Genomic DNA, 25752 nt, shown 5'->3' with positions numbered 1-25752 from the left:
TTCCACTCTGCCCGCTTCAATTGCTTAGAGACACAAAAGCGGCGCACACAAAACTTGAAACTGGCCAAAGCAAAAAAGAGAAACAACAATAGCAGCAGCAGCAACAGCAGCAGCAGCAGCAAATAAATAAAAGAAACGCAATAACAACAAGAACGAGCAAACAACAAAAAAATACAGCAAGAACTTTAACTGCAAGTCCAACTGCGTTTGCAACTGCAAGTCGAAGGCGCATTACTCAACTGTGGTAAACGCCAATAGGCAGCTGCTTTTCGGTCAGCAGCAGCAGCAGCAACAACAACAGCAAAAACGTCAGCAGAAAGAGCAGCAGCAGCAGAAGCAGCAACAAACGGCAGTTTTATGTCGCCGGAAGCAAAGCTAAAACATTCGTTAGAGACGCGCATCCAGGCTTCGGCGTTGGTCTTCATCCAGGCTTCCAGGCGACTGAGCAGCCGGCAAGGGCAGCGCGACGCGACGCTGGGATAGTCTTTGCTTTGTGCTGTGTAAGTGTATGTGTGTGTGTGTGTGTGTGTGGGTTTGTTAGTGGTACATTTTAATGTAAGAAATGCATTTATTTATAGCACTTGCTCCTACTCTGACTTCCTTTTGACTGTCTCTTTCGCTCCCTCTGTTTGTGCGTCTGTGTGTGTGTGTGTGTGTGTTTGTGTCTGTGCTTTGTAAACAGAACAATATTTTTGTGTTTATTTATTTATTTTGTGCTCAAAAGGAAGGAAGTTTTGTAATGTGGCCCATAAAGTGCGCTCGACCACTTGCTTGAATTCTTAATGAACGCATTCCTCAGTTGCAGGTGAATTTTGTTGTCAGTTGATGCAGGTCAAGAATCGGAAGCAAATTGCTGATCGATGGCAAATGGGATGAAATGGGTCAATAAACGGAAACAGAGACTTCAACAAATTGATTGCAACTAAACGACATTAAATATGTAGTCAGAATTTGACATGTGCTTTAATTGTGATTGACAAGCACTTTGAGAATTTATCGGCCAGTTTAGCAGTTAGTGTCAACGATTTGTATTTCCTTACTACGAACTATTGATACAATCAAAGACAATTTATTGCGGCAGGAAAACTTTTATAATAAGAGCACAAAATTATAGAAATAATAAATAAATAAATTATTTTAATAAGTAAACAAAAAGCAACCTGTTAGACTTAAAAAATAATACCAAACATTTTGAAGGAGATTTATGTATAATTATACTTACTAATACATTCGAAAAATGATAGAGATATTACTTGCCTTAAAGCTTAGAGTTAATTAACATTTACATATATTTCAAATTTAAATAGAATTTATTTTAAATAAATTATAATAATAATAATAACACAAATAATTTATTCTATAAAATATTGTTGGTATATTCAAATACTTTTTTTTTTGAAATACTTTACAATAAATACATTTAATACAAAATTCCAAAAAAAGAAGAGTTTAATTTTAAAATAATATAAAATAAATAAGTTTAGCTTTTCCATGTATATGTGTTGTAATATATAGTTTTTACATACAATATTTCCTTGCTTAATATTTTATTAAAATTTAGTTTATATTTTACGAAATAATAAAGTTAATTTCTTATCATAAAATTTGTTCTAGATATACGCCTTTCTGCAAACAAAAATTACTGTCTCCTCTTTGTCTCTGCATTTGTTTCTATCTCTCTTCCTCTCTCTCTGGCACCCCTTGCTCTTATCCATTTACTTTATAATTGAAACATTTTCTGTATAAAAAAAAACTGGCCCTTTGTCGTGTTACAAACAAATAATCTTTTTTTTTTTTAGCAAATGTTTGCAATTTATTTGATTTTTTTTTAACAGCGCTCGATTGGACTTTATTTGTGGCCCTCAGAGCAGCATCTGTTGTCGTTGTTGTTGTTGTTGTTGTTGTCGCTGTTGTCGTTAGTGTTTTCTGATTACATGGTATTTGTCATGGTTACCCAGGTTGGCTAGGGTATTCCACAGACATTTGATACCAGCCAAATGTTGACAAATGGCCAAGCAAATGTTGTTGCTGCACCCCAACAGCAACAGCAACAGCAACAGCAACAGCAACATCTATGCAACTATAGAAATCGGAATGCTTGACGCATTTGGCAAATAGTTTTTTTTTATTTCTTTAGCTTTTGCAAATGGGAGTTGGAGCTGCAACAGCTCGACCATTGGTCAACTGTGGCGCTGTTTGGCTTTGGAGGGCGCGACGCGCATTGTCAACATGTTGCCAAAGAAGCTGCTGCGGCAGCAACATGAAAATGATGAAATGTGCTCGAGAGTTGCTTTTCACTGGTTCAACAAGTTGTTGCTGTTGTTGTTACTGCTGCTGTTTGCCATAGCGGTTTCTATTGCAGTTATGTAAACTTTTCTTGAACTTTTGCTCAATTAATTTGCAACACAGCGAATGCAACAAAATGCAGCAAATTTCTTGTTCTGATTTATTGAGAGATTTTAGAGCAAGTCATAAGGAATATATTATATATATGGGTGGCAGATTTATACATATATATATAGATTCATATATATAGATATATACGTATCTTTGTCATATCTGGCACAGCACGTCGCAACAATTTGTGGCAAAAGGAAAGCCTAGATTTCTAAGCTGATATTCTAGCTAGATAGCAGCTGGATACTAACTAGAAATTGAATCAAGCAAAGAGCATTCGGATTTTTATAACAAATAAAAGTTTGATTAGCTTATCTGAGACTTGGAGAGTTGAAGAAATTTATTACATACCATTTCCTAATTTTAAAGTTAGGATTAGCTTTAAAAATATATATATATATCATATTTATCCTTGTTTTATTAGCTATTAAAAATAATTAAATAAATATTAACAAATAATATGTCATATTTACCCTTAATTTAACATTAAAAATATATAATATATTTTAAATAAGAGATCACAAAATAAAATTATGAAAGTAATTAACAGGGTATCTGCAAATGGATCACATAAAACTAGAAAAATAAATTCATTTTTCTTTGATCATTATTATTTTTTATTGTACATCAAATTTAACTATATGCAAAGCTTTTATTACTCATAAAAATATTAAAAATATATCAAGGGGTATCTATGCAGCATATACGCTCCACTTTTCGTTCATTATGAGCAACCCAATCGAATGTACTTCATTATGAGCTAGGCAACTAGCATACCCTATACATAGAACATGGTTGTTGACTTTTAATGAGTTTGCTACAGAGCGACGCGGGGCGCCAAACAGAGACAGGGACAGCGAGAGGGAGAGGGAGTGAGAGGGAGAAGGGCAACAGATAGCAAAAGAGTTGTTCGCACACAGTAGCCAACAATCTCGGCACAATCTGTTACATCTTCAGCTTGTAATTATTAACTTACGGCATATTAATTTATTATTTGCTATTTAATGTGGCCAGCCTACCAGCCACGCCCCTCTGCGATCCCATTGGGGAGCCCCTTTAGGCGAGCTGTGCCAGTCTACTATCCTGCTGTGTGCTTTTGCCTCGCAAGTCAAGTTCATTTTTTGACATCTGATGTATTTATGTGTTGCAGCACCAACTGTTGCTGTTGCAGCAGCAGCAGCAGCAGCAGCAGCAACTGTTGCTGTTGCTGTGAGCGATCGGTGGGAAACTATGCTGTCATGTGTTGCAGTCCTCTAGCATTTTTGATTGAGTGATTTATTTGGTAAATGTTGTCTGTGCACAAAAGGTATAATTAAATGGCCATAATGATGCCAAAGGGAAAGGCAACAGCAACAACAACAACAGCAACAATCTGGGCTATTGTCGAAAGGAGTTGATCCCAAGGAGCTGCTGCACCCATAGAACTCTTTTGCTTCAGCTGGTGAATGTTTATTTGGGCTTCGAGATAAGATCGCAAAATTGTGCTGGGCCAATTGACTAAAGCGCTGCCACAAAGCCAAACAAAAGCTAATTGCCATTGAAAGCAACTCTGGCTAAGAGAGAGAGAGCACTTTAGTCTTTTATTATAATGATATAAATGAGGATGGTAAATATATATTTATATATGTTTTATTTATGTCTGACAAGGCAATTCTAAGAATTGTTATTCAATTCTTTTAGAGATTATAATCTAATAATTTAAATTGAACAAATTTAGATATATAAGTATTAGAATTTATGCATCATAAGTCTCATTTGTATGTCTCTTTTATTATAGATGCACACTATCAATTTTATTCATAGCTTTTTTCCCTCTCCGCTTTACACATCTTACACATACATATTCTCCTATCACTCTTACTTTGCTCACACACTCTTCTTATTCTAATACTCTGCCCTCTTCATCTTCAAACGTGACTACTCTCTGTCTTTTATCAACTTTCCTTGTCCATCATAAGGTTACCCTCCCTCCCTCTTTTTACTCCTAAGACTTCGCCTGCCCCCACTTTGTATTTAGCTTCTCTACTTCTACAATTCCTATCCGCCTCATTTTTCATCACCAACTTGACCATCTCATCCACATCCATTCCAATGTCTTTGGTTCCTATTGATTCCTCCCATTATAACATTTTCTATTCATTTTTCTCACTATTATTTATCATATTATTTTTCATTTTCTATTTTATTTTTTCTATTATTTCCTATACCCTTCTGAAATGTGCCATCGTCCTTTAACTACGTTTTCCATCTATCCCATATTTTTCTTTTTCTCCAATTCTGCCTTCGTTATCATGCCTCTTTTTCTATCCTTTATTTATATACCTCCTCCCCAATACTATCTTCTCCTTTATATTAATTGCTGCTCCTCCTTCTTCTGCCTTCTACTTACTGCTCCAATCTATTATTCCTCTGAGTCTCACTTAAATACATGAGAATTGCATAGAAAGGCATAATATTCAATCTTATTTCAATTTACAACACGGTAAAAAATTTCAAAAAAAAACTTCAGTAAACTTGGCGTGCATAATAGATCTTGTGTACACTGAGAAATTCCTCAAAGTCTACAAAGATCATAAAAAAGAACACGTTCTGATTATCTCGGCTAGCTCTCCGATTTCCTAAATAGATATGGGCACTTTTATGATGTTAATGGATTTGTCAGCTGTGCGCGATGCCTTTGAATAAATCAAGCCGTCATAATAAGTGCCGCTCATTTCCTCGTGCTGGCCATAACCGCACAATATATAACTATATATCAGAGTGCACACCTTTCACAGGTAACATAAAAGTCAATTAAGAGTCGCAAATCAGCTGCAATGTCTCTATAAAAAGTGTGATAAAGCCATCATCAAAGCACGCACTTGCGGTGTCTTCAGAACGAACGTCAGGAACGGCTGAGCGAACGGCTGAATGAACGACTGAACGAATGAGCGAATCACCGAATCAAATGAACTCAAAGCCAATGACTTAATCGCACTGCAGACAGACCGAAGCAACTGTAAAAGCCAGTCATAGTCGTCGTCTTCGGTTAGGAGACACGCGAACCCGAACCCGAACCTGAACCCACATAAAAATCTTAATCTAGATCAGGAAGGAAATCAAGAGTCGTTATAATTGATTAACTGCACACGCTCAAAGACGCAGGCGAGGAGCGCAGGCGACGACAGCGCGTCGACAGAGACAGAGAGAGATTGAGAGAGAGAGAGAGAGAGAGAGAGGAGAGAGTAAGCGAGATGGCGCTATGGGCAAAATGCAGATTGAACAAAAAACAGGAAGACTTTCGAGCTAAGAACAGGCACTCCACATCGAGTGAGAGCGGAGAGAGAGCGGAGAGAGGTGTGAGAGAAGTCACGCATGCGCTGCAGCCGTTGCTGTTGTCGTTCTTCTTCTTCTACTTCTTCTTCTTCTTGCTGCTGGCTGGCTATTTTGGGCTCTGCACACACGATCGACTCAACTCAACTTTGAGCGCTGACCAGAAAGGGAAAACAACCGTTGCACGCTCATCGTTAGAGAGCCAAACATTACGGTAAATGCATTGAGACCCGTCTGTCCTGTACAAGACAGCATACACCTCCATCCCCCTCCGCCCCCCATCGCCCTCACTCTTTGTCTCGTTTCGTCTCATGTGATTAGATTAGAATTGCTCGATACTTAGTTAGTTAGTTGCGTTAGATAAGTTTGGCGCGTCTCACTGTCTCCCTCTCTCTCTCTCTCTCTCTCTCTCTATCTCTCTGTGTTGCCTTCTCTAGTGTTGACAGAGGTCATAAAAATAGCAGCAGCAGATGCAGAGGGTGCCTGCCAGACTAGCTGCTGTCTGACTGATGCGTGCAACTTGGCCATAAAAGAGCGACAACAACAACAAGCACCACCAGCAGCAGCAGCAGCCGAAGAAGAAGAAGAGTGAATATAATTTAGCTGACGTCGACGGCCGTGTCCAGTCAAATGGTAGTCGCCAGTCGTCTTAAGGAAATGTATTAAATAAGACTCCAGCAGCAACTACAACTCCTTAACTTAACAGTTAGAGCCAACAGCAGCAGCAGCAACAACAACAACAACAACAAGAACAACAACATTGAGCCAGCTACTGGGCATGCCCATCAACCATAATAAAAACGAACGGTGGAAGCTATTAAATATATATATGACCAGCGCCGTTCAATGAACAGCCGCAAAGCAGCTGCCACTGGGTCAATGCAGTGTTGTAAAGTGCCCATAGAAAAAATGTACTTCAAATGATTTAAGTGCAAATCGAAAATAGCCTTTAATGAAAATAGACGTCCATAAATCAGGTGCACATCACGCTCAATACATGGTGAAGATTGGAGATACTATAAATTTGAAATATTATATATTGGGTCTATAGAATACTTTCAAAAGTGAAAGGAAAAAAAAAACATATCATATACTAAATATAATATTATATTAAAATATATGTATTCTTCTATAAGTTGAAGTGAATAAAATAATAAAAATATATATAAATAATAATATATAAAAAATATTATAGTACAAATATAATAAATACATATATAATAAATATAAAAAATATAATTTTTTTTATGAATATCAATTCTTTATTTTTTTAGTGAATGCCAAATATAGTAATAGTAAAATAAAATTAAAATACTAAATTATAATAACAAGAAAATATATTTATTTATTTATTTTATTTATTAATAAGTTATATTTATTTTATTTTTTTTTTTATTTAACTGATTTTAAAGTTGCTGAAATTAAATTTCTCTTTTGTTAAATACACAATTTGATTAAACTCCAGCAGCAATTGCATGTGTAAAATTTCAATTTCATTGAGTGTCTGCCGCATTAAAATAATTAAATATACGCGCACAAAAAAATTGTTTTGCCAATGCAGGAGATATTTAATAGAAGATGTAAAATAAATAATAATTAAATAAAAGATTTATAGAAGAAAAATATGAAAAAAATTAATTTTAAATAAAAAATAATTATATAAATTATAAATATAATAATGTAATAAAGAAATATTTCAAGAATAATATTTTATTCTTATACATTGATCTTAAAATATTTTTTTAATTAAATAAATTATAAATATAATTGAATAAAGAAATATTTCAAGACTAATATAATAACTAATAGTATTTTATTATTATCTAAAAATAGTTTTTTAATTTATGGCCAACTCTAAAATATTAAGCTGTCTGCAGCTTAGATAATTTTTGAGAAAGTTTTAGCCATAAATATAAAATTTATAGGCATATATAGACATATTATCCTGTATCTGTATATACATATAGCAAATATCGATTGCCTTGGCCATATTTTAATGCATTTCAATAATAAATCTTTCTTTCTTTTGCAAGTCAATTGGCCAAGTTAAGAGAAGAATAGTAGTAGTAGGGTATTTAGACCGGCTGGCTCGTTGGCTGGCTGGCTGACTGGGCTGGCTGGCTGGCCAGACGACGTGCAGAGGCCGGGTCCTAAAATCCGTCCATGACCTTCTTTGGCCATGTCAGTTCTTTTGGGCTAATAACGAAAGATTTTTACTGTGGCACGACTTTGAACTTGGTTTATTTCAAAGGCAAATGCTCGCGTTCGTGTGGACAAATTGTGGCCCAGCATTTGGCATGCAAAGCAACATCAGCAACAGTAACAACAACAACAGCAACAACAATTGGCTGACTGACTAAATGAAATTATATGCCACGAATCTGGAATTGACATGCAGCAACTGGGATTCTGGCCGTTGCAGCTGTGAGCCAAGCCAAGAGCCATCTTTCACTTGGCCAAGTTTTCTATCCCTTTCGTCTCGAAAATGAAATAGAAAGATGCTCGAGGCGAAGCCAAGTTGGCTCATCTCTATGGCCAAGGCTAGTAAATAAGTTTTTCCATTTGTTTATTTATTTTCATTATTTACCTTGCCTTTGTTTATTATCAAAATGAAAGAAAGACAACAACAACAACAACAACTATGGCAATAAAAAAAGTAAAATGATTGCCATTTCGTGTTTGAGGTCTCTGTGTTTTGTTTGATGACCCAATTGCATGGCTTTTCCATTCGCTCTTGATCGTTTTGTCTTTTTTTTTATTCCTCTTTTGCGGTATAGAAAGTAAAGGAAGATGTCGAGAATTTTGTTGCTGTAGCTAATGCCAATTGTTGACGGTTTCTATTAGGGCCCGCACCATGGTCTACGGCTAAAAGGAAGAGAAAGGAATTGGCCTGCAGACTGGCCCAAACAATTTACTTAGCAAGTAGACCAAGCAAATCAGATTGTGAAAGACATGTTTTTGTGTACCCTGAATGACTGAGTGATTGAAGCACAGTTTGAAGAGATTGATGTGGGAACTCCCAGAAGAAATATCGTAGCAAAACTGTCAATTAATATCCGATAATCTGATTGAATCTTTAGAAAATATTTTTCCACTTTCAGTTGTGAAAAATTCTTTAAGTTTTAAACTTAATGACTAAAGATTTAATGATAGTTTCTGGCGTGACTGTAAAAAATTGTCTCAAATTAGAAAAGGCAAAAGGGTGTCACTGGTACGTACTATAGTCAGAAAATGGGCAAATGAACAAGCAAAGGTAATAAACGATTAAAAAAAAAAATAATAATAATAATTAATGAGCCAAATTAATAAAACCTGTTTTCTTTAATGATAAATAATAATATAGAATATTTTTTGTAATAATAAAAAACTATAAAAATAATAAAGTATAAAGTTTTTTTTTTTTTTTTGAAAATATAAAAAAAAATATTATAAAAATTAATTTAGAAATAATGCAGAAAGTCCCTAAGACTAATAGTATCATTAATTTTTTTAATTAATTAATTTTTTAATACATTGACAAATAATACAAATGGAAAAAGTCTAACATTTTTTTATTTATTTATTTATTTTTTTTTTGTATTTTTAAACACGTCAAATATAAAGAATTTTATTTTGGAAAAAATGAATTTGCTAAAGCCAACGAATTTTAAAGGCAATCAATTAAAAAATAAATTAATATAAAATAAAAAATCTTAAATTTAAATTGAAAAAGTCCAACAAAATAATTATTTTTTAATTAAAAAGGCAAAGTCTAATAAATTCTTTTTTAATACAAAAAGCATTATAATTTATATCAAAGTAGTCGATAGAGTCAATGCCTGACTAAAAGCCTCAAATGTGAATGCGGAAACCTTTTAGAGAAACCGAAAGCTTGTCAGCTTTAATTAAATCCCTAATTTCTGAGCCTTAGTTTTAATTGCAATTGCATTTAAATTTAATTCAAGAGCAGCTGTTTCTGTTGCCTTCTTTGTTTTAATTTTGAATCACTTGCACAATTACCTCATCTATCAGCAGCTTGGTCATAAAGATCAGTCATCCGCCATGGCACTGACCACACCTCAACCACAAAAGAGCATTTATAAAGCAACCACAAAGATAAATATATACATATGCAAATATGTATATATGATATATAGATATAAAGTGTCTAACGCTGCGTATGAGTAATGTGAGAAAAGGCTCAGCAATGAGTCAAATTTACTTTTGGGTTTTTTTTTTTTTTTTTGGCTTTGCGACAATATTTGCAATTGCAGCAATTACAGCCAATTTGTTTAGCTTATCTTTATTGTTTATTATTATTATTTATTTTTGGGAATTTGTTGTTGAATTTTGCTTTATTTTTTACCTTGTTTGGCTATTAGAGCGGCGCGTCTTTGCATGCGATACATATTGTAGATATTTGTTGTTGTTTAGTATTTATTTAAAATTATATAAATAATAATATGTGCTTGATTTTGTTAAAGGTTGCTCGATTTAATTAGCTGCACTTTGCTCACACTGCGACGACAGTTCATTGTTATACAACACTGGACACGGCGCGATAAGACATGTTGCACCACGAGACGCGATTTGTGATTTGTGGTAAAGAATTCAGATTTTAGATCAACAAAAAAATTTCTGTAGACTTCGTATAGCTCGTCGCAAGTCTGGAAATCGAGCAACGATTTAGGACCGCTTGAGATGACGTGCAAAATTCAACTGAGCTGAAATTGAACTTCCTGCTGCTGGCTGCCTCGCTTGCCAGTGCAGAAGAAAAAATGCGCAAAGAAAAAAAACCTTAAGAAGAAAAGAAGTTTAAATAAAAAGAAAACAACAACACGCCGTGTAGGAGTCTGGTCCAGAACCCAGCGACTGCAACTTGTTTGGCCAGGCGTGCGCTCGCTCGCCTCTCTGTCTCTCTCCCTCACACACACACACATGCTCTCTTTGTTTCAAAGAGAGCACACGAGCCGAAGACGTTGCTGATCTTTAACGAGGCACAAGGTAAACAAAAGTCGCTTAAAACAACAGCAACAAAAAGCTTGCAAAAAAGACACCAGCAACAACGAGAACTTGTTTTTGCATTGTCCATAGTTGGAGTTGGACGCGCTTTACAATGTGCGTGCCGTGTGAGAGCGAGCGGCTCAGAATGCTTGCGCTCTCTTTGGAGCTGTTTGCTAAGAGAGCGCGGCGCGATCGAACATGTTGCATGTTCGAGTTCGATTGGCGCTTACGACTGCGAACGCATTGACACTGAACTTGAGCTGGCTTGACAGTTGCTCTTATTGTTGTTGTTGTCTTTTTATAAATTAACTGTCATTTGGCTGTGGGTGGCAAAGCGAGAGCGAGAGAGAGAAAAAGAGATTGAGAGAAGAGAACAACGTATTTTTGCATTACGGTGGCCTTGAATTTTTGGCAGCTCCACTTTAAGTGATTTATTGTTAATATATAAAACCAAATTTGAGACATTAAGTATATTGTAATAAATGATAACTATTTTTAACTTTTATGCAGGTTTTTCAACCATTTTTTAAAAATGGTGCAGAATAAATAATTATTATTCAAAATTAATACATTATTCAAAATGTGTTTTTCATCACACATTTTTAATAGTTTTTATTAAATAGATTTATTTATAATTTAGTTAAAATTTTGATTGTCAAAATAATATGTATTATAATTTTTATATTATATTTTATATTATTATTATATATTATTATTTTTATTATTACTCTTCAGATAATTTATATCTAATATTTATATGTGTTATATATATTTAATATTTAATATTCATTATACTTGATACTTTAATTTATTTTAATAAAATAAAAACATCTTTAAGAGGTTTTTATGTAGTTGACTCTGTAAATATTTCTTTTTATTTATTTATTATTTTTATTTTTATATATTCAATTAAAAGATATAATTATTTTCATTGTATATTTTTCCTACTTCTTTATAATTTCCAAATGTAGGCCAAAAGCCTTTTAGCCGCCCTTATCTTAGGCGTCGAATCTAGCAACAGCTAACAATTTGGCCAATTAACAAACGCAAAAAACACGTAAACATCAAACACACTTATCAGATGTAAGCATAGCACCCACAACAACAACAAAACATAAACAAATACATTCCAAGTAGCTAATCAAGTTCAATAAACCCCGAATCCATATGAAAGAAAAGAGACTCCTACGATCTGTCGGCCTTTGTTCAGAGTAAGTTGTTGCACTCGACATTGGGTACTGACACTGACTTTGCATGTGTATGAATGTGTGTATGGTACTACATATGTGGGGGTATGTGTGTGCTCTGTAATCCCGATCTAAGTGGGTCAAAGTTTGCGGACATGCTAATTTATTTAGACGAAGCAAATCAAAATAAACAGCGAAAAAAGAGAGGGATAGAGAGTGGGGGAGAGGGAGAAAGAGAGAGAGAGAGAGAGAGAGAGAGAGAGGCAAGGTGATTCAAAACAGATGCACACTAAATACCCTAAGAAATTATAGAGCTTTGAAAGGTTAAACTGTAATGGAGCCAATTCTAAAAAGTTGGATATCCAAGGAATCATTGAATATATTTAATATAGAAAAATGTTAACATAAATAATACCAAAATGCTGGAGTCTATTAAAGCAGAGCAAAGGATGTATAATTTAATTTTCGTATAGTTTGTTATAAGAATATAAGGGTCTATCGAATGGACAAGCAATTTTTTTGACTACTAAAAACAAAAATACCCTATTATCATTAAATTTAAAGCAAATGACAAAACGCATACATATCATATTAATATATAAATATCTCATACCTCTAATCCTCTATCATACCAGTATACTATATGTCACATACTCTATCTTAATGCCAATATACCCTATAGAAAATCTGAACACAGCTCGCCATTTCTCTGAGAAATTTTGCTGATCACTTTATGGCCAAGCTGAGCTGCCCAAATATTTGTGGCCAACAGAGAAAAAGCCAAAAATTTACATGCCAAACTTGTTGCCAAACGATTCAAAAGAAGAAGATTTACTACAGTCCAGATAAAGATCGACCTCCATAAACACACACATATATATGCATACATATATAAACATACATTCACTGATAAATGTTCTCACGCTTTATGGACTTGGGTTGAGTTGTCAAATAAAGTGCCACGCCCATTTGACGCCTTCTCAACTTTGTTGCCCACTTTGTGTCTCATTAAAAGGGCACTAAAAAATAATAAAAAACAAAAATAAACGAAAGAAGTCACTGAAAAGAGAATCTCATCAAATTTTATTGGAATTACGGCCATCAAATGGCAAATAGAAACCAAGAACTGCATACGTTTTATGGGTTATGGCACATTCTTGATGTCCGATCGGGTTTTACGATTTGCGCTGGCAAAAGGGCTTGAAAGCCCTACAGACCGGGCTAATTTTTATGCCTCGTTTACACGCTCTGCACTTTAACAATCCGATTATCGATTTCCAAATGCGAAATCTTCCCAGGTTTTTCCCCACTCTCTCTCTCTCTCACTCTGTCTCTCTCCATCCAGTTTTTTTATGTGTTAATTTTTACAGTCAGTCAGCTCAATAATTGGATAAAATTGTCATCGTTAAGAGTGCGTGTGTGAGATAGAGAGGGAGTGAGAGCGAGATAGGGCATATACCTGGTGGCCTGGCACTTAAACAGAAGTTGTTGCTCTTTAACTAGACCCTCAGGCAATTTGTTTATGGTTCGTTTTATAGTTTCGATGATATCTATGCTAGACACAAATTTATGATAAGATTCGAACGGAGACTGTGAGTGTGTGTGTGTGTGTGTGTGTGCGAGGTAGAGCGAGATAGGTGTTAAGATCTGTAAGTTTTATTTATTACTTCCATGTTAAATGCATAAAATTTAATAATAAAATTAGAGAATAGTATGGAAAATTAACTGTAAAGCTAGTTAGTATTAACAGCTCTAAGAAGAATTCTTAAAAATAATAAAAGCTTAAATTGCTCAGCAATAAAATATTGACATTGAGTATTCAATAATTAATTAAGGTAGTATATTTAAATTTATTTATAAACATTAATAAAACAAAATGGGAACAATATATTTTATTTAATTTGTTTAAAAAATTAGGGAAAGATTTTTTCATAAAAATAAAGAATGCAATAAAGATTGTTATATTAAAAAAAAAAACAAAAAATTATAATAATATATAAATATATTATTTTGACTTTGGTATCTATTATATATATATATTTTTTTTAATTTTTTTTTTTTTAATTTTATTAGTTGTAAATCAAATATGATTATTGATAAAAAAAACTCCATAATAAGATATAAAATATATATGAAATACAAATCAAATATATTCTAAGCTACATTGCTTAAATCTATTTTAAATAAATAAATACAAATTTTCCCCATATAAACAGCAGTTCAAAGAGTTGCTCCGACTTGTGCTACTTGGCTTTGCAGCCCTGTCAAGCAAATGACTTGTAGCTAGAGCCATGTGTTGTTCTATGGTTCTATTTTCGTACATACATAAGAGTTTCTTTTAACCTATAATTAAAAAAAAATGCTAAAATCTGCTCTTTTTTTCTGAGCCAATGCTGTGGATGAAGGCGGCATTCCGTGCCATTCCACATTGCATAATAAGCAACAGTCAGTTGCCAAAAAGCTGCTCAGACACGAGTGGCCCGAGCTCAGCAACAGCAACAGCAACAGCAATAACAAAAGAGGCAACTCCTCCAAACTCAACAGCTATAGACAACAACAAAGAAGAAGAAGAAGAAGAAGAAGAAAAAAAAATAAATAAAAAACAAGAAAGAAAGCTCTAGTCGAGACAGCTCGACTACGAGATCCCCTGAACCCTACAAGCAACTGATATTTCAATAATAATTAGCAAACACACACGCACACACACACACACACACACGCATACAAACAAACAAACGCATACACACACACTCACATATACAGGCGATTGCGCTTGAGTTGCGCTGCAGTGTTGGCAATATAATGACAACTTATTTGTTGAATAATTTAATTTCTAGACGTACGATCGTAATGAAACTTTCAGAACGTAATCATAATGTTAAAATGTATGTGTATACCGAATCACAAGTCTCTAGTATTTGATATACGACTTTTACAAAGATGAGGGTGAGGGGGTGGATTTAGGGGTGGGGGGTAAATTTTAACAAAAGCCGAAATTGTATAAAATACATCTTTATATACATTTTAAATTTGGAGACTCTAGCTTGAAAGATGTAGGAGATATAATTCTTTAAGTGATCGTCGATAAGGTTTTTTATCGATAAAAAAGTATCGGAATGAGTTATCGTTTTTTAGTGATAAACTCGATATGCGCGTGATATATACGGACATTTTAAAAAAAAGTTGAAGTCTCTAGCTCTTATATCTTCTGAAATCGACGCGTTCATACATACGGACGGACGGACGGACGGACGGACGGACGGACGGACGGACGGACGGACAGACAGACGGACAGGGCTAAATCAACTCAGCTCGTCGCCCTGATCAAGAATATATATACTTTGTGGGGTCTGCCACGCCTCCTTCTGCCTGTTACATACTTTTAACAAAACCATTATACCCTGATTTCCCATTTTCAATGGGTTCAGGGTATAATAAACCATTCAAATGTACCACACGATTTGAGCAAATAACAAAAGAAAGCTCCGCACGGGTCCAGACACACGATCTCTAAAGACTATATAAATGTATGTGTGTGTGTATATATATATGTATATATATAGTACTTCATATACACTTAACAAAAAACTACAAATCTACTTATTTTCGCATACAAAAATCATTAAATGCGATCATTGAACCAGACTATCGTAATGGATATGCCAAGAGGGCAGCAGACGAAGGCAATCAGACAAGTCATGCAAAAAGCGGAGAAAAAAGTAGAGGATGACCAAACAAGAGTGATACGATTTTCGATAAATATATTGCAGCAGTTCTTGCCAGTTATCGATAAGAAATTATTGTTGATAGAATTATAGATATGTCAATTGAACGTACATTAACGTATAAAAAATTTTGTTAAAATATTTTAAAAATATTGCCCAACTTCCAAGTCCTATATCTTATTGATCTTAAACTAATATGCACATGAAATTAGATCTCACTTAGATCTAGATCTGATCAATATAGATTTAAATGAAGACCAAGTGATGTCAATATAGTAAATTTAGCCATTCGAGCAAGCCGCTTTGAAGAAGAGCCAGAAAATTCGTTGACTGCGCGCCCAAAGTCGAGTCACCTCAAAGCACTGCTAGCAAATCTGACTAAGCTTATGTGATTGATATATCATTTCGCATATAAAGACATAGTTGTAGCTTGAAAACAGCACTATAGACATGGCAATATATCACGTGATCGTAAATTCTTTACCCACAACTCTTATTTGATCATCCTGCTGCTCAGCTTTTATAAATAGCCCAAGAAAGATTAAACGCGAATTCCGCCGGGCGCAACAATTGAAATTGAATATTAATCAAAAAGTCTGCATAAATTTGTCACAACCAAATTTCGGCTAAATAAAATTATTTAAGGAATCTCAAGAAAAACAAAAAATAAAGGGGAAAAATAACCATTAATATCAATTTATGAAGCCCGAAAAAATAAAAGCGCGTAAATTTCAATTGATATTTAATTGCGATGATGACTCGAGAATTCATTTCAATCGATACGAATTTCAATACGATTCCATGTCGAGGAGCTGTGTTAGGGGCATTCCAGCTGTAGCTTACATATAAATATATTTATAAATAAATATATGTATATACATATTCATATTCATATTTTGGCGACTTTTTTTTTCATATATTGATTAAGGCTTAAGCATTTTGACCTTCAACATTCATTGAGTTTGATTTTTTCTCTCTCTCGCTTTGCTTGACTTTTTATTATTTATTTATTGTTATTATTTATTGAATTCGATTTCGTTGATTTTTCGCTCCGTTCGTGGCGCCTTTTCATATAAATACAAAAACTCGTTCGCTTTGAGCTCTTCAAGTGGAAATCTTGTTCATGGTTTTGGCGCTGTTCTCGAGTTCAACAGTTTAATTATGTCTGATATATTTGTGACTTTGGATTTATCGTGCAGCTCAATTAGAACTATTTTTCTTGTCTTCATAGTTTATGAGCTCAGCAAGTTTTGTTGTTGTTGTTGTTGCTCTGCTATGAAATGTTTTTATAATGCCAATCTATAAACAGCTAATTACGTGTTTTATGCTTGATGAAATTATTGTGTTTATGAGGATATAAATCTAGAAGCTTAAAATTGGAATAAAAAAGTTGTTGATCAATAAGGTATAAATTGTTAAATAGTTGTGAAATTCCTAAATGTATAACGTATGGAACTTTTATGGGCTTATGAACTTTGAAAGATTAGGTGTATTTAATAGTATTTAATCAATTTTATTCGATAAATTTGTATTTGGATTTTAAATAGAATACGGGCAAATATTTACAATAAAATATTTGGTTGAACTGCTAGCCAATGCACAGAATATAGACTTCTGATTTAATTTTTAACAAAATGCAATTTATAGCAGATTTTATGATTCAATTAATGATCTAAAATTAAATCACATCATGGCGTGATTAGCGAAGAAATAATACCCTTTTGACTTGGTAAACGAACTAAAGATGAGACTTCTACTATATAAATATTGCAATATTTCTCTTTATTGTCCAGATTTAATGTATTTATTATACAGCTCTGCAAGTCAGCTCTGGCTAGTCTCATCTTATGATAATTAAGATGAATATTACGTAAATCTAAATATAAATTCATGTATACTCAATGTAAGCAAAACTTGAACCTTAACATTTTCATTAATGTTAAAATTAAAATTTACATTCGTAAAAACCATAATTTAATATCAAGATTAACATCAACAGAGCTCGTTAACAGACTGAGTGAAATAAGTACAGTTGCAAATGGAACTCTGTTAATGAGCAGATAAATATGAATGTCAATAATATAAAACATATCCATATATCGTATTACCGTAAAAGTTAATGTTAATGTTTTCTCTGCTCTCTATCGATATAAAAGCCAAAATGTATATTTATGAAATGCCATAAGTAAATGAACTTTTCAATTCTAACAAACAACAGTTCAGCTATTCAAACTAAACTCTATCTAGGAACCTTTATGAAATCACATCAATTCAAATCAATCAATCTAAAATATCTAATCCCAGCTGTCTGCTTTTGCTCAGCTATTCACTTCGTCAAACTTAGTTCAATAACAAATCTTGCTCATAGATCGTCTTGCAAAAAGTAAGCTTCTCGCGCCATCTCTCTAACTCACGCTCCCTCTCCCCCACTCTCTCTCTCTCTCCTCTCTCTTTCACACACAAGCTCACTGCAGTGAGGTCTTCAACTTCCTTCTTACATCGAGCTGCCCATCAATTGAAGCTCAGCGCTAGTCGAACATGACTTTTATCAGCTTACGTTTCGTACTTGGTTACCTAAAAGATTTTTTTTTTTTTTATATTTCTTTTTTTTTTTGGCTCGTCATTAGTCAGATCGTTTGCTTATTATTATGGGGCATGATCGTGTCTAAATGAAATCTATTTTGTTGTGCGGAATAAAGTCGACTAATGCGATTACATTAGAGCTCCGACCAGTATTACAGCAAACGAATAATAATAAAAGTGAAATAGAAATATGAGAGACGCGAAAAACAAGATGGAAGAGGGTTACCCAAGACATTTCTAAAGTCAATGAACGTTACGTAATTTCAATTAGGCTCCGAAACGATGAGAAGATGAAATTGCATTTCGTATATATAAGACAGAGCATAAAACAACCAAATCGTAATTCCAAAGAGTTCTGAAAGAAACTTACCCGCCCATAAGGAAGTGTCACATGACGTATACATAATAAATCAGTTTGAAGTTGCAAAATTTACCTGAAAGAAGAACAGTTATTTTTTATTAGATAATAATATTTAAACACATTGTAGCTAAGATTTTATTTAGCTTTAACTTCAACTTTAACTTTAGTTAACCTTAAATTCATTTTCCATTTTCCGCTGTGCAAATTTTGTGCCGAATTCGCTTCGCTTCCTCGGCCAAAAGCGAAAAACCCTTTTTGCATTCATAAATCTTTTATGTGCGCAATGAACGATTCACTAAACTAAAAATTGCATTGAACAATTTGCACGGCGCTGAGTCAACAATTTGCTCATGGCTTCAACTGCGAGGCTCCACTTCCACTCCCACTGCCTGTTCCCTCCTCCTGCCTCCCCTGCTCCATCACCTGCCTGGCTGATAACAAAAGGTAGCCTAGGTACAGCTTATGTGTGTGTGTGTGTGTGTGTGTGTGTGTGTATGTGTGTGTACAATATAGTTACAACAAAGCAGTTGAGTGCCCTGCCGTCTCCCCTTTGCTCCCCCTCCCGCCCTCCGCCACTTCATACACCGTTTCAATTTGCTCTTGCGTGCGTTTCTTTTTTTTTTTTAGGTTTTTTGCTGCAAAAATATTTGCGATTGCCTTTTGTTAAATGCTCTCTGGCCAGCTCCCTTCCCAGCTCCTGCTCCACGCTATATTTGCATTTGTATCTCTATCTGATGTTTATACTAGCAGCGCAGACAAAGCATTGTGGTCATATACCCTATAAGCTAATGGCCATGTGTATGCATAGATGTATTTACAAATTTGCAGACGCAATTCTGTTGAAAATGCAAGTGCATGGAATACATGAATACCCTGTAAAGTCTGATTACGAGTGGTGGGGTCTGCAATAAGTGAAGTTTCTTTCTTTACAATAAGTTGTATTTGTTTCATATTTATATTGAATATTATAATTATATGAATGCATTAAGCAATAGTTGAATTAAAAATTTTGTTGATTGTTAAAAAAGTGTTCAAGGATGCACACCAATATTATAATTCATAAAATAATATATATTTTATTGAAATTTAATTTTAAAAAATAAAATAAAAATATATTAATATTAAAAATAATATTTCAAATGATAAATATATTATAAAATTATGTATATTTTAACAAGCAATAATTCTTATTAAAATAAAATATATTTAATGTTAAAAATAATATAGTTAATATGAATTATTGCAATTAATATATACAAATAAAAATAATAATAAATATAATAAAAATATGATATACATTTTAAATGACTTGTTGCGTATATTATAAAATATAAAACATAAAATATAAAAATAAAAATGAATTAATTAATTAATCAATAAGATATATACAAATATGAATGATATAAAAATTATAATAAAGTTTTAATACAACAAAATTATTTATTTATTATTATTTTGGTATTGTATATTGCATATTTATTTCAACACGTGTACAATATTTAATGTAGAAATTGCGAATCAAAATGAGCCTCAATATACATCAATATAAAAATCTAAAGGGTAAGTCCAAGTCGTTCAATATGAAGTGCCTGCTGCATGTTTAACTTGACTACCGGCGCAATATGTAGCGATATGTAGAATGGAATCGGCGCCGCTTCTATGCCCGCTTATTATACCCTGAACCCATTGAAAATGGGAAATCAGGGTATAATGGTTTTGTTAAAAGTATGTAACAGGCAGAAGGAGGCGTGGCAGACCCCACAAAGTATATATATTCTTGATCAGGGCGACGAGCTGAGTTGATTTAGCCCTGTCCGTCTGTCTGTCCGTCCGTCCGTCCGTCCGTCCGTCCGTCCGTCCGTCCGTCCGTCCGTCCGTATGTATGAACGCGTCGATTTCAGAAGATATAAGAGCTAGAGACTTCAACTTTTTTTTAAAATGTCCGTATATATCACGCGCAGATCGAGTTTATCACTAAAAAACGATAACTCGTTCCGATACTTTTTTATCGATAAAAAGCCTTATCGAAGATCAGTTAAAAAATTATATCTCCTACATCTTTCAAGCTAGAGTCTCCAAATTTAAAACGTATATTAAGATACATTTTAGACAATTTCGGTTTTTGTTAAAATTTACCCCCCACTCCTAAATCCACCCCCTCACCCTCATCTTTGTAAAAGTCGTATATCAAATACTAGAGACTTGTACTTCGGTATACACATACATTTAAACATCATCATTACGTTCTGTAAGTTTCATTACGATCGTACGTCTAGAAATTAAATTATTCAACAAATAAGTTCTCATAATATTGCCAACACTGCAGCGCAACCCAAGCGCAATCGCCTGTATATGCGTGTGTGTATGCGTGTGTTTGTTTGTATGTGTATGTGTGGGCGTGTATTTGTTTGTATGTGTGTGTGTGTACGTGTGTGTGTACTAATTATTATTGAAATATCAGTTCCTTGTAGGGTTCAGGGGATCTCGTAGTCGAGCAGTCTCGACTAGAGCTTTCTTACTTGTTATGAATTATGGCCACGTTGACAGTTTGGACCAGGCGAGGGCGTGGAAAACTTGACAGATGCGCGCAGATCTCGACGAGTCGCTGTGGAATGCTTGTTCCTGGTATTTATTGTAGATGTTGTTGTTTGTAAATGAGATTGTTCTTGTTGTTGTTTCTGTTGGAGCTCTATTTCTTATTAATAATGTGATAAAACTGTCAGACGGCCAACTGTGCGAGCTCCAAGAGCTCCACGAATATGAAAAGCAAAAGTGGCTTTTAGCTGGTATTTGTTTTGTTTTTCATGTTTTTTTCAGAAACTCTCACAATCCATTCCACTAAATTAAGCAATTAATTTCACATTTATATAAGCCAACAATAAATTGTTGTCTTGGCCATATACAAATATACATATGTATGTACATATATGCATGTCTTCATATATAGACTGGATTATAGCAAAGCCCATAGCTATGCGCAGCTCTGTCACATTTTATTATATCGTGAAGCCCAGCAAATGGAGCTCAAGCTCGCAAAAACGTGCTCACAAATTGGCTAAAACTCACAGTCAAATCTGTATCTGTTTCTGTATCTTAAAGTCAGTCAAACTGCAAGACAGTTTGGCTAATGCGAGCTGACGTCTGGCATACTTAAGAGCTGGCAGGAGAGGCGCAGCAGGAAACGCGCATCGAGAAATGAGTTGAAAACCGAAAGTGAAAATCAGATTTATTATGAAATCAAAAGATGATCAGCAAGTGCATATATAGATATGTATGTATGTACATAAATATACAATATGAATATACACATACATACATATACAGATGTCTCTGTGAATATGTATGTATGTATGTAGATTCTTTTAGATTTAACGACAAATGACTTATTGTGAAAGAATTGTAATATTATAAATCTCAAATTCGAATAAAGGTTTTGGCCTTTTACATATGTATATACTGTAATAACTATATTTATATATATACATCTGTATATGTATATGTACCTACATATCTCTCTCTCTTTCTCTCATTCAATGTGTCTATTTTCCTCTCTCGTTCTCCTTATATCTGTCTCTCTATCGTTCACTCTCTCTCTATAGTTCACTCTCTCTCTATAGTTCACTCTCTCTCTCTCTATCATTCTCTCTCCTGTTCTGCCTCACCTCTTCTCCCTCTCTCTCTTTCATCCTCTCTCGTTTTCTGTCACTGTCTAATTAATTATAGCTCTCTCTTTACCCTTTTATACTTCGTTTATTCTCCAACGTCTTCTCACTCTCATCTCTTCTCTCTATCTCTCTCGCTCTCTCTCTCTCTCTCTCTCTCTCTCTTTCTTTCTATCAGTTAATAACCTTGAGTTCTTTAAACATATTAGCGATATTAAATAGATCCTAAAGTTAAAAGCTTAACTGACTCTTGATGGCCTCACATAATTCTCTCTGCAAACATAGATTAGCAAACGTTCAAGCAACTCCAGTTCTAAGCCTTTTTATCATCGTTATTTCGTCCCTTTGCGGAAACTCATTTAAAAAGGCCAGCTGGAGAAAGAAAAAACGAAACGAATTCGCTACGCATTTCAGTTGGGCGATTTAGCGTTCAATGCTCTCCATTAGGCATAAACAAGAAACCGCTTCAAAGCCAATAATAAATTCAAATGCTGCTAACATCGTTGCTATCAATACAACCGTCTAACCAGCAGCAACAGCAACAACAACAGCAACAACAACAGCAACAACAACAACAACAAATGCAATTACAAATAATATGCAACTTGGTCGTTTATCTTTATCTTATTTATGAAAACGACAACAAACCGACAAATGCAATTTATGTGTTTGTGCTGGTCAATGCAAAGGGCAGGGACTCCCTCTGCCAGACTCCCGCTCCCCCTCTTTCCCCCTCTCTCCGTCTCTCTCTCTCTCTCTCTCTGCACTTCACGCTCTTTGGGATTCCATATCAGCAGCTGGCAGCAAATAATGCTGCATAATGGAAGTGTGCAGGGGGAGGATGTGGGGTAGCTTCATCGTCCAAGTTGGAAGCTGGAGCTGAAGCTGAAGAGCCCAGCACTTGGGCTTGACGCTCCCCGAAAAGCAAAAAACAACAAAGGCAAAAAACTAAAACAAAACAAAGCCAAAGCCAACTAGGAAGAAGAAGTGGCAACTATTGTCGGGCATTAGAGATAGAAGATGAAACAAAAAAATGAAACTAAATAAAAAAAAAAAAATAGGAAAAAGCCAAACGAAACATTAAGCAAAAAAGAATGTGAAGCGATTTGTTGAAGTGTGGTAAGGCTGCACAGTGGTTACATAATTATGTAATAACTAGTGAAGTAGAAGAGTTTTGTAATTTAAATATAAATAATAGCTTGCACTAAAAGGCATGAAAATGTACATTAATGAATATTAATTTATATAAATTATTATATAAGTGAATAGTAATTTATTTAAATTAATATTTAAATTTATTTTAATAGAGCTAAAACGTGTTACTATGAAAAGAGCTTAGCCCATTTCAAATAAAAAATATTTTTATTTAGTACATTATATTATATATATATTAATATTGTATGTGATGAAAATTAAATAATATTTATTTTCTACAATATAAAATAAAATAAAAAAAAAAATGTATAAAATTTTATAAAGAAGGTAATTTTTGGATTTTGGGCATTGAACTTGATTTTAAATAATAAATATCATGAATAATAATTCAATAAATGTACTTAATAAAATTTTTAAATATTTTGAATAATTTCAATAAATAGTTTAAAGTCCATTTTTTTTAAATTCTAAAAAAAAAAATTAAGAAATAGAAGTATATGTTCAAATATAAATGTAAAATTATTTATTTAAATACATAAATAAACATAAATGCAATAAAATAATAAAAATTCAGAAATAAAAGTACATATTAAAATATAAAAAAAGAAATTGTTTAAATACATACAAATTTATTAAATGCACAAAAAATAAATACTTTATTTATACATTATATATATTTTCTTTTTTAAATTCTCTTAATAAAATAATGAAAAATTATTCAGAAATAGAACAAAATAATAAATCCAAAAAAAATTATTTTAAATGTATTTAAATATGTTAATATATTTAAAAAATATTCAAAGAATTATAAACAGCTCTCGTTTTATTTCATCTCTTTTACAAATAAAAAGACTATATATATAAAGCTTACAAGTTTTATGATTAATTTGACCACTGTTTGGCCACCAGAGGCAGTGGCAGGGTCAGAGCCAGAGCCAGAGCATTGCATCATCGAGTGGCATTGTGATTGGAGTGGGGCTTGGGCGCTGAGCAGTCGTAACAGAGTGCAAAAGTGTGACTATGGCAAAACGATGGGGAGCTAGCATAGCATAGGGCACACGAAGCACGAAGCACACTGGGCACTGGGCAGTGGCCATTGGGATGCTGCCCCGATTGGCATGTTGCAATTGTTGCAAACCTGGAAGTAGGAAGTGCCACAGAGCACTAAGAAAAAACCCTTTTGGGGGCAGCCAGCCAGCCAGCCAGGCAGTCAGGCAGCACGCAAAAAATCAACAAAAATAAATCGCACTTGATGGCCGATAGCTGGAGTTGCAGTTGCAGTTGCAGTTGCCGAGAGTACGAGACTGCGGCTGCAGATAGGAGCCTGCAACTTGCCACAAATATTGCGTTTAATAAGCGCACATTGGGCATCGGTTAACTAACTGGGCGCAGTTGAAACAAAGGCAAAGAAACAGCAACGGCAATGGCAACGGCAACGGCAACGGCAGCCAACAGGCAACAGGCAACAACCTGTTGCCAAGTGCAGGGCCGCATCTTCTATTGATAGTCAATGACATTTGGACGTGGACGCTTGTGGTAGGGCCACAGCAAAGCAGCAGCTGCTGCTGCGCCCATAAAAAACGGCCAAAAGCTTCTTTGTTGCCTCCACTGATGCAGCAGCAACAGTTGCTGCTGCCGTGACTGCCATTGAAATCCTATAAAAATGTTATCTTAATGGCTTTTATGTTAGCGAAAGCCATTAAAACAACAAAGCCAAAGCCCAGGCGAGCCCCAGCCAGGGCAACATGCAACAGGAGGCAGGCAGCAAAAAGCGTCGCCTGTTGCAAGTACGGCAAATAAAGTTGAGTTTTACTCAATTGTACGATTGATCAGCCAACAGGCAATGGGCAATGGGCATTGGGCATTGGGCTGTGGGCAATGCTCATAATGGGCTGCACCCTGGCCAAAAGGGATTCAGCCTAAGCCTCAACTTGGTCTTCAATTTGGAACTTGAAGTACATGGACTTTTTTTTTTTTATTTTGCTCAGTCTGGCCTCGATGAAGATTAGCGCCTGAAGTTTGGCATAGCCCTGACTAAGTATTGCTCAGATAAATGCTCAAAATATTAACGAGCAATTGGCCATAAGCTGCAGGTATTTTGAGCTTAAAGCATGCCCAGCCAGCTGCGATAATAAAATAAGGAATGCGAGTGCAGCAAATAGGAAAAGGAAAATGATTTATGACTGGGCCGAAGCGATTAAGATTAAACTAATTAATAAATAAAGCAATTACAATTAATTAAAGTCCATTAATAGTGAATTTATATGTACATTGGTATATATGATATAGCTTGAATTGTATAAATAGAACTTGAGTGATTTTGCAGAGGCTAAAAGAGTAAAGATTATGCAAACAACTGAAGTGATTGATATCAGAGGATTATTTTA

The 25752-nt window shown here is 34.3% G+C and overlaps 1 protein-coding gene across 3 annotated transcripts in view; it reads right to left on the bottom strand.

Annotated features, from left to right (window-relative positions):
* The window catches only part of bbg (PDZ domain-containing protein big bang), a 268523-nt gene that overhangs the window by 169114 nt on the left and 73657 nt on the right, over positions 1 to 25752 (bottom strand). The window contains exon 1 of one of the 3 annotated variants that reach the window (XM_089259490.1): positions 10055 to 10419. The exons of the other annotated variants lie outside the window; for them this stretch is intronic. Coding sequence (XP_089115616.1) covers positions 10055 to 10097 — 43 coding nt within the window. The 5' untranslated portion in view covers positions 10098 to 10419. Of the gene's footprint in view, positions 1 to 10054; positions 10420 to 25752 lie in introns of those variants that run through there. 3 annotated transcript variants of the gene reach the window in all.

This window comes from Drosophila navojoa, chromosome 4, assembly GCF_054131105.1.
Source record: "Drosophila navojoa isolate 15081-1374.11 chromosome 4, UAZ_NAV_1.0, whole genome shotgun sequence".
NCBI classification, from domain to species: Eukaryota; Metazoa; Arthropoda; class Insecta; order Diptera; family Drosophilidae; genus Drosophila; species Drosophila navojoa.
This window is presented reverse-complemented; position numbering and strand designations above follow the sequence as displayed.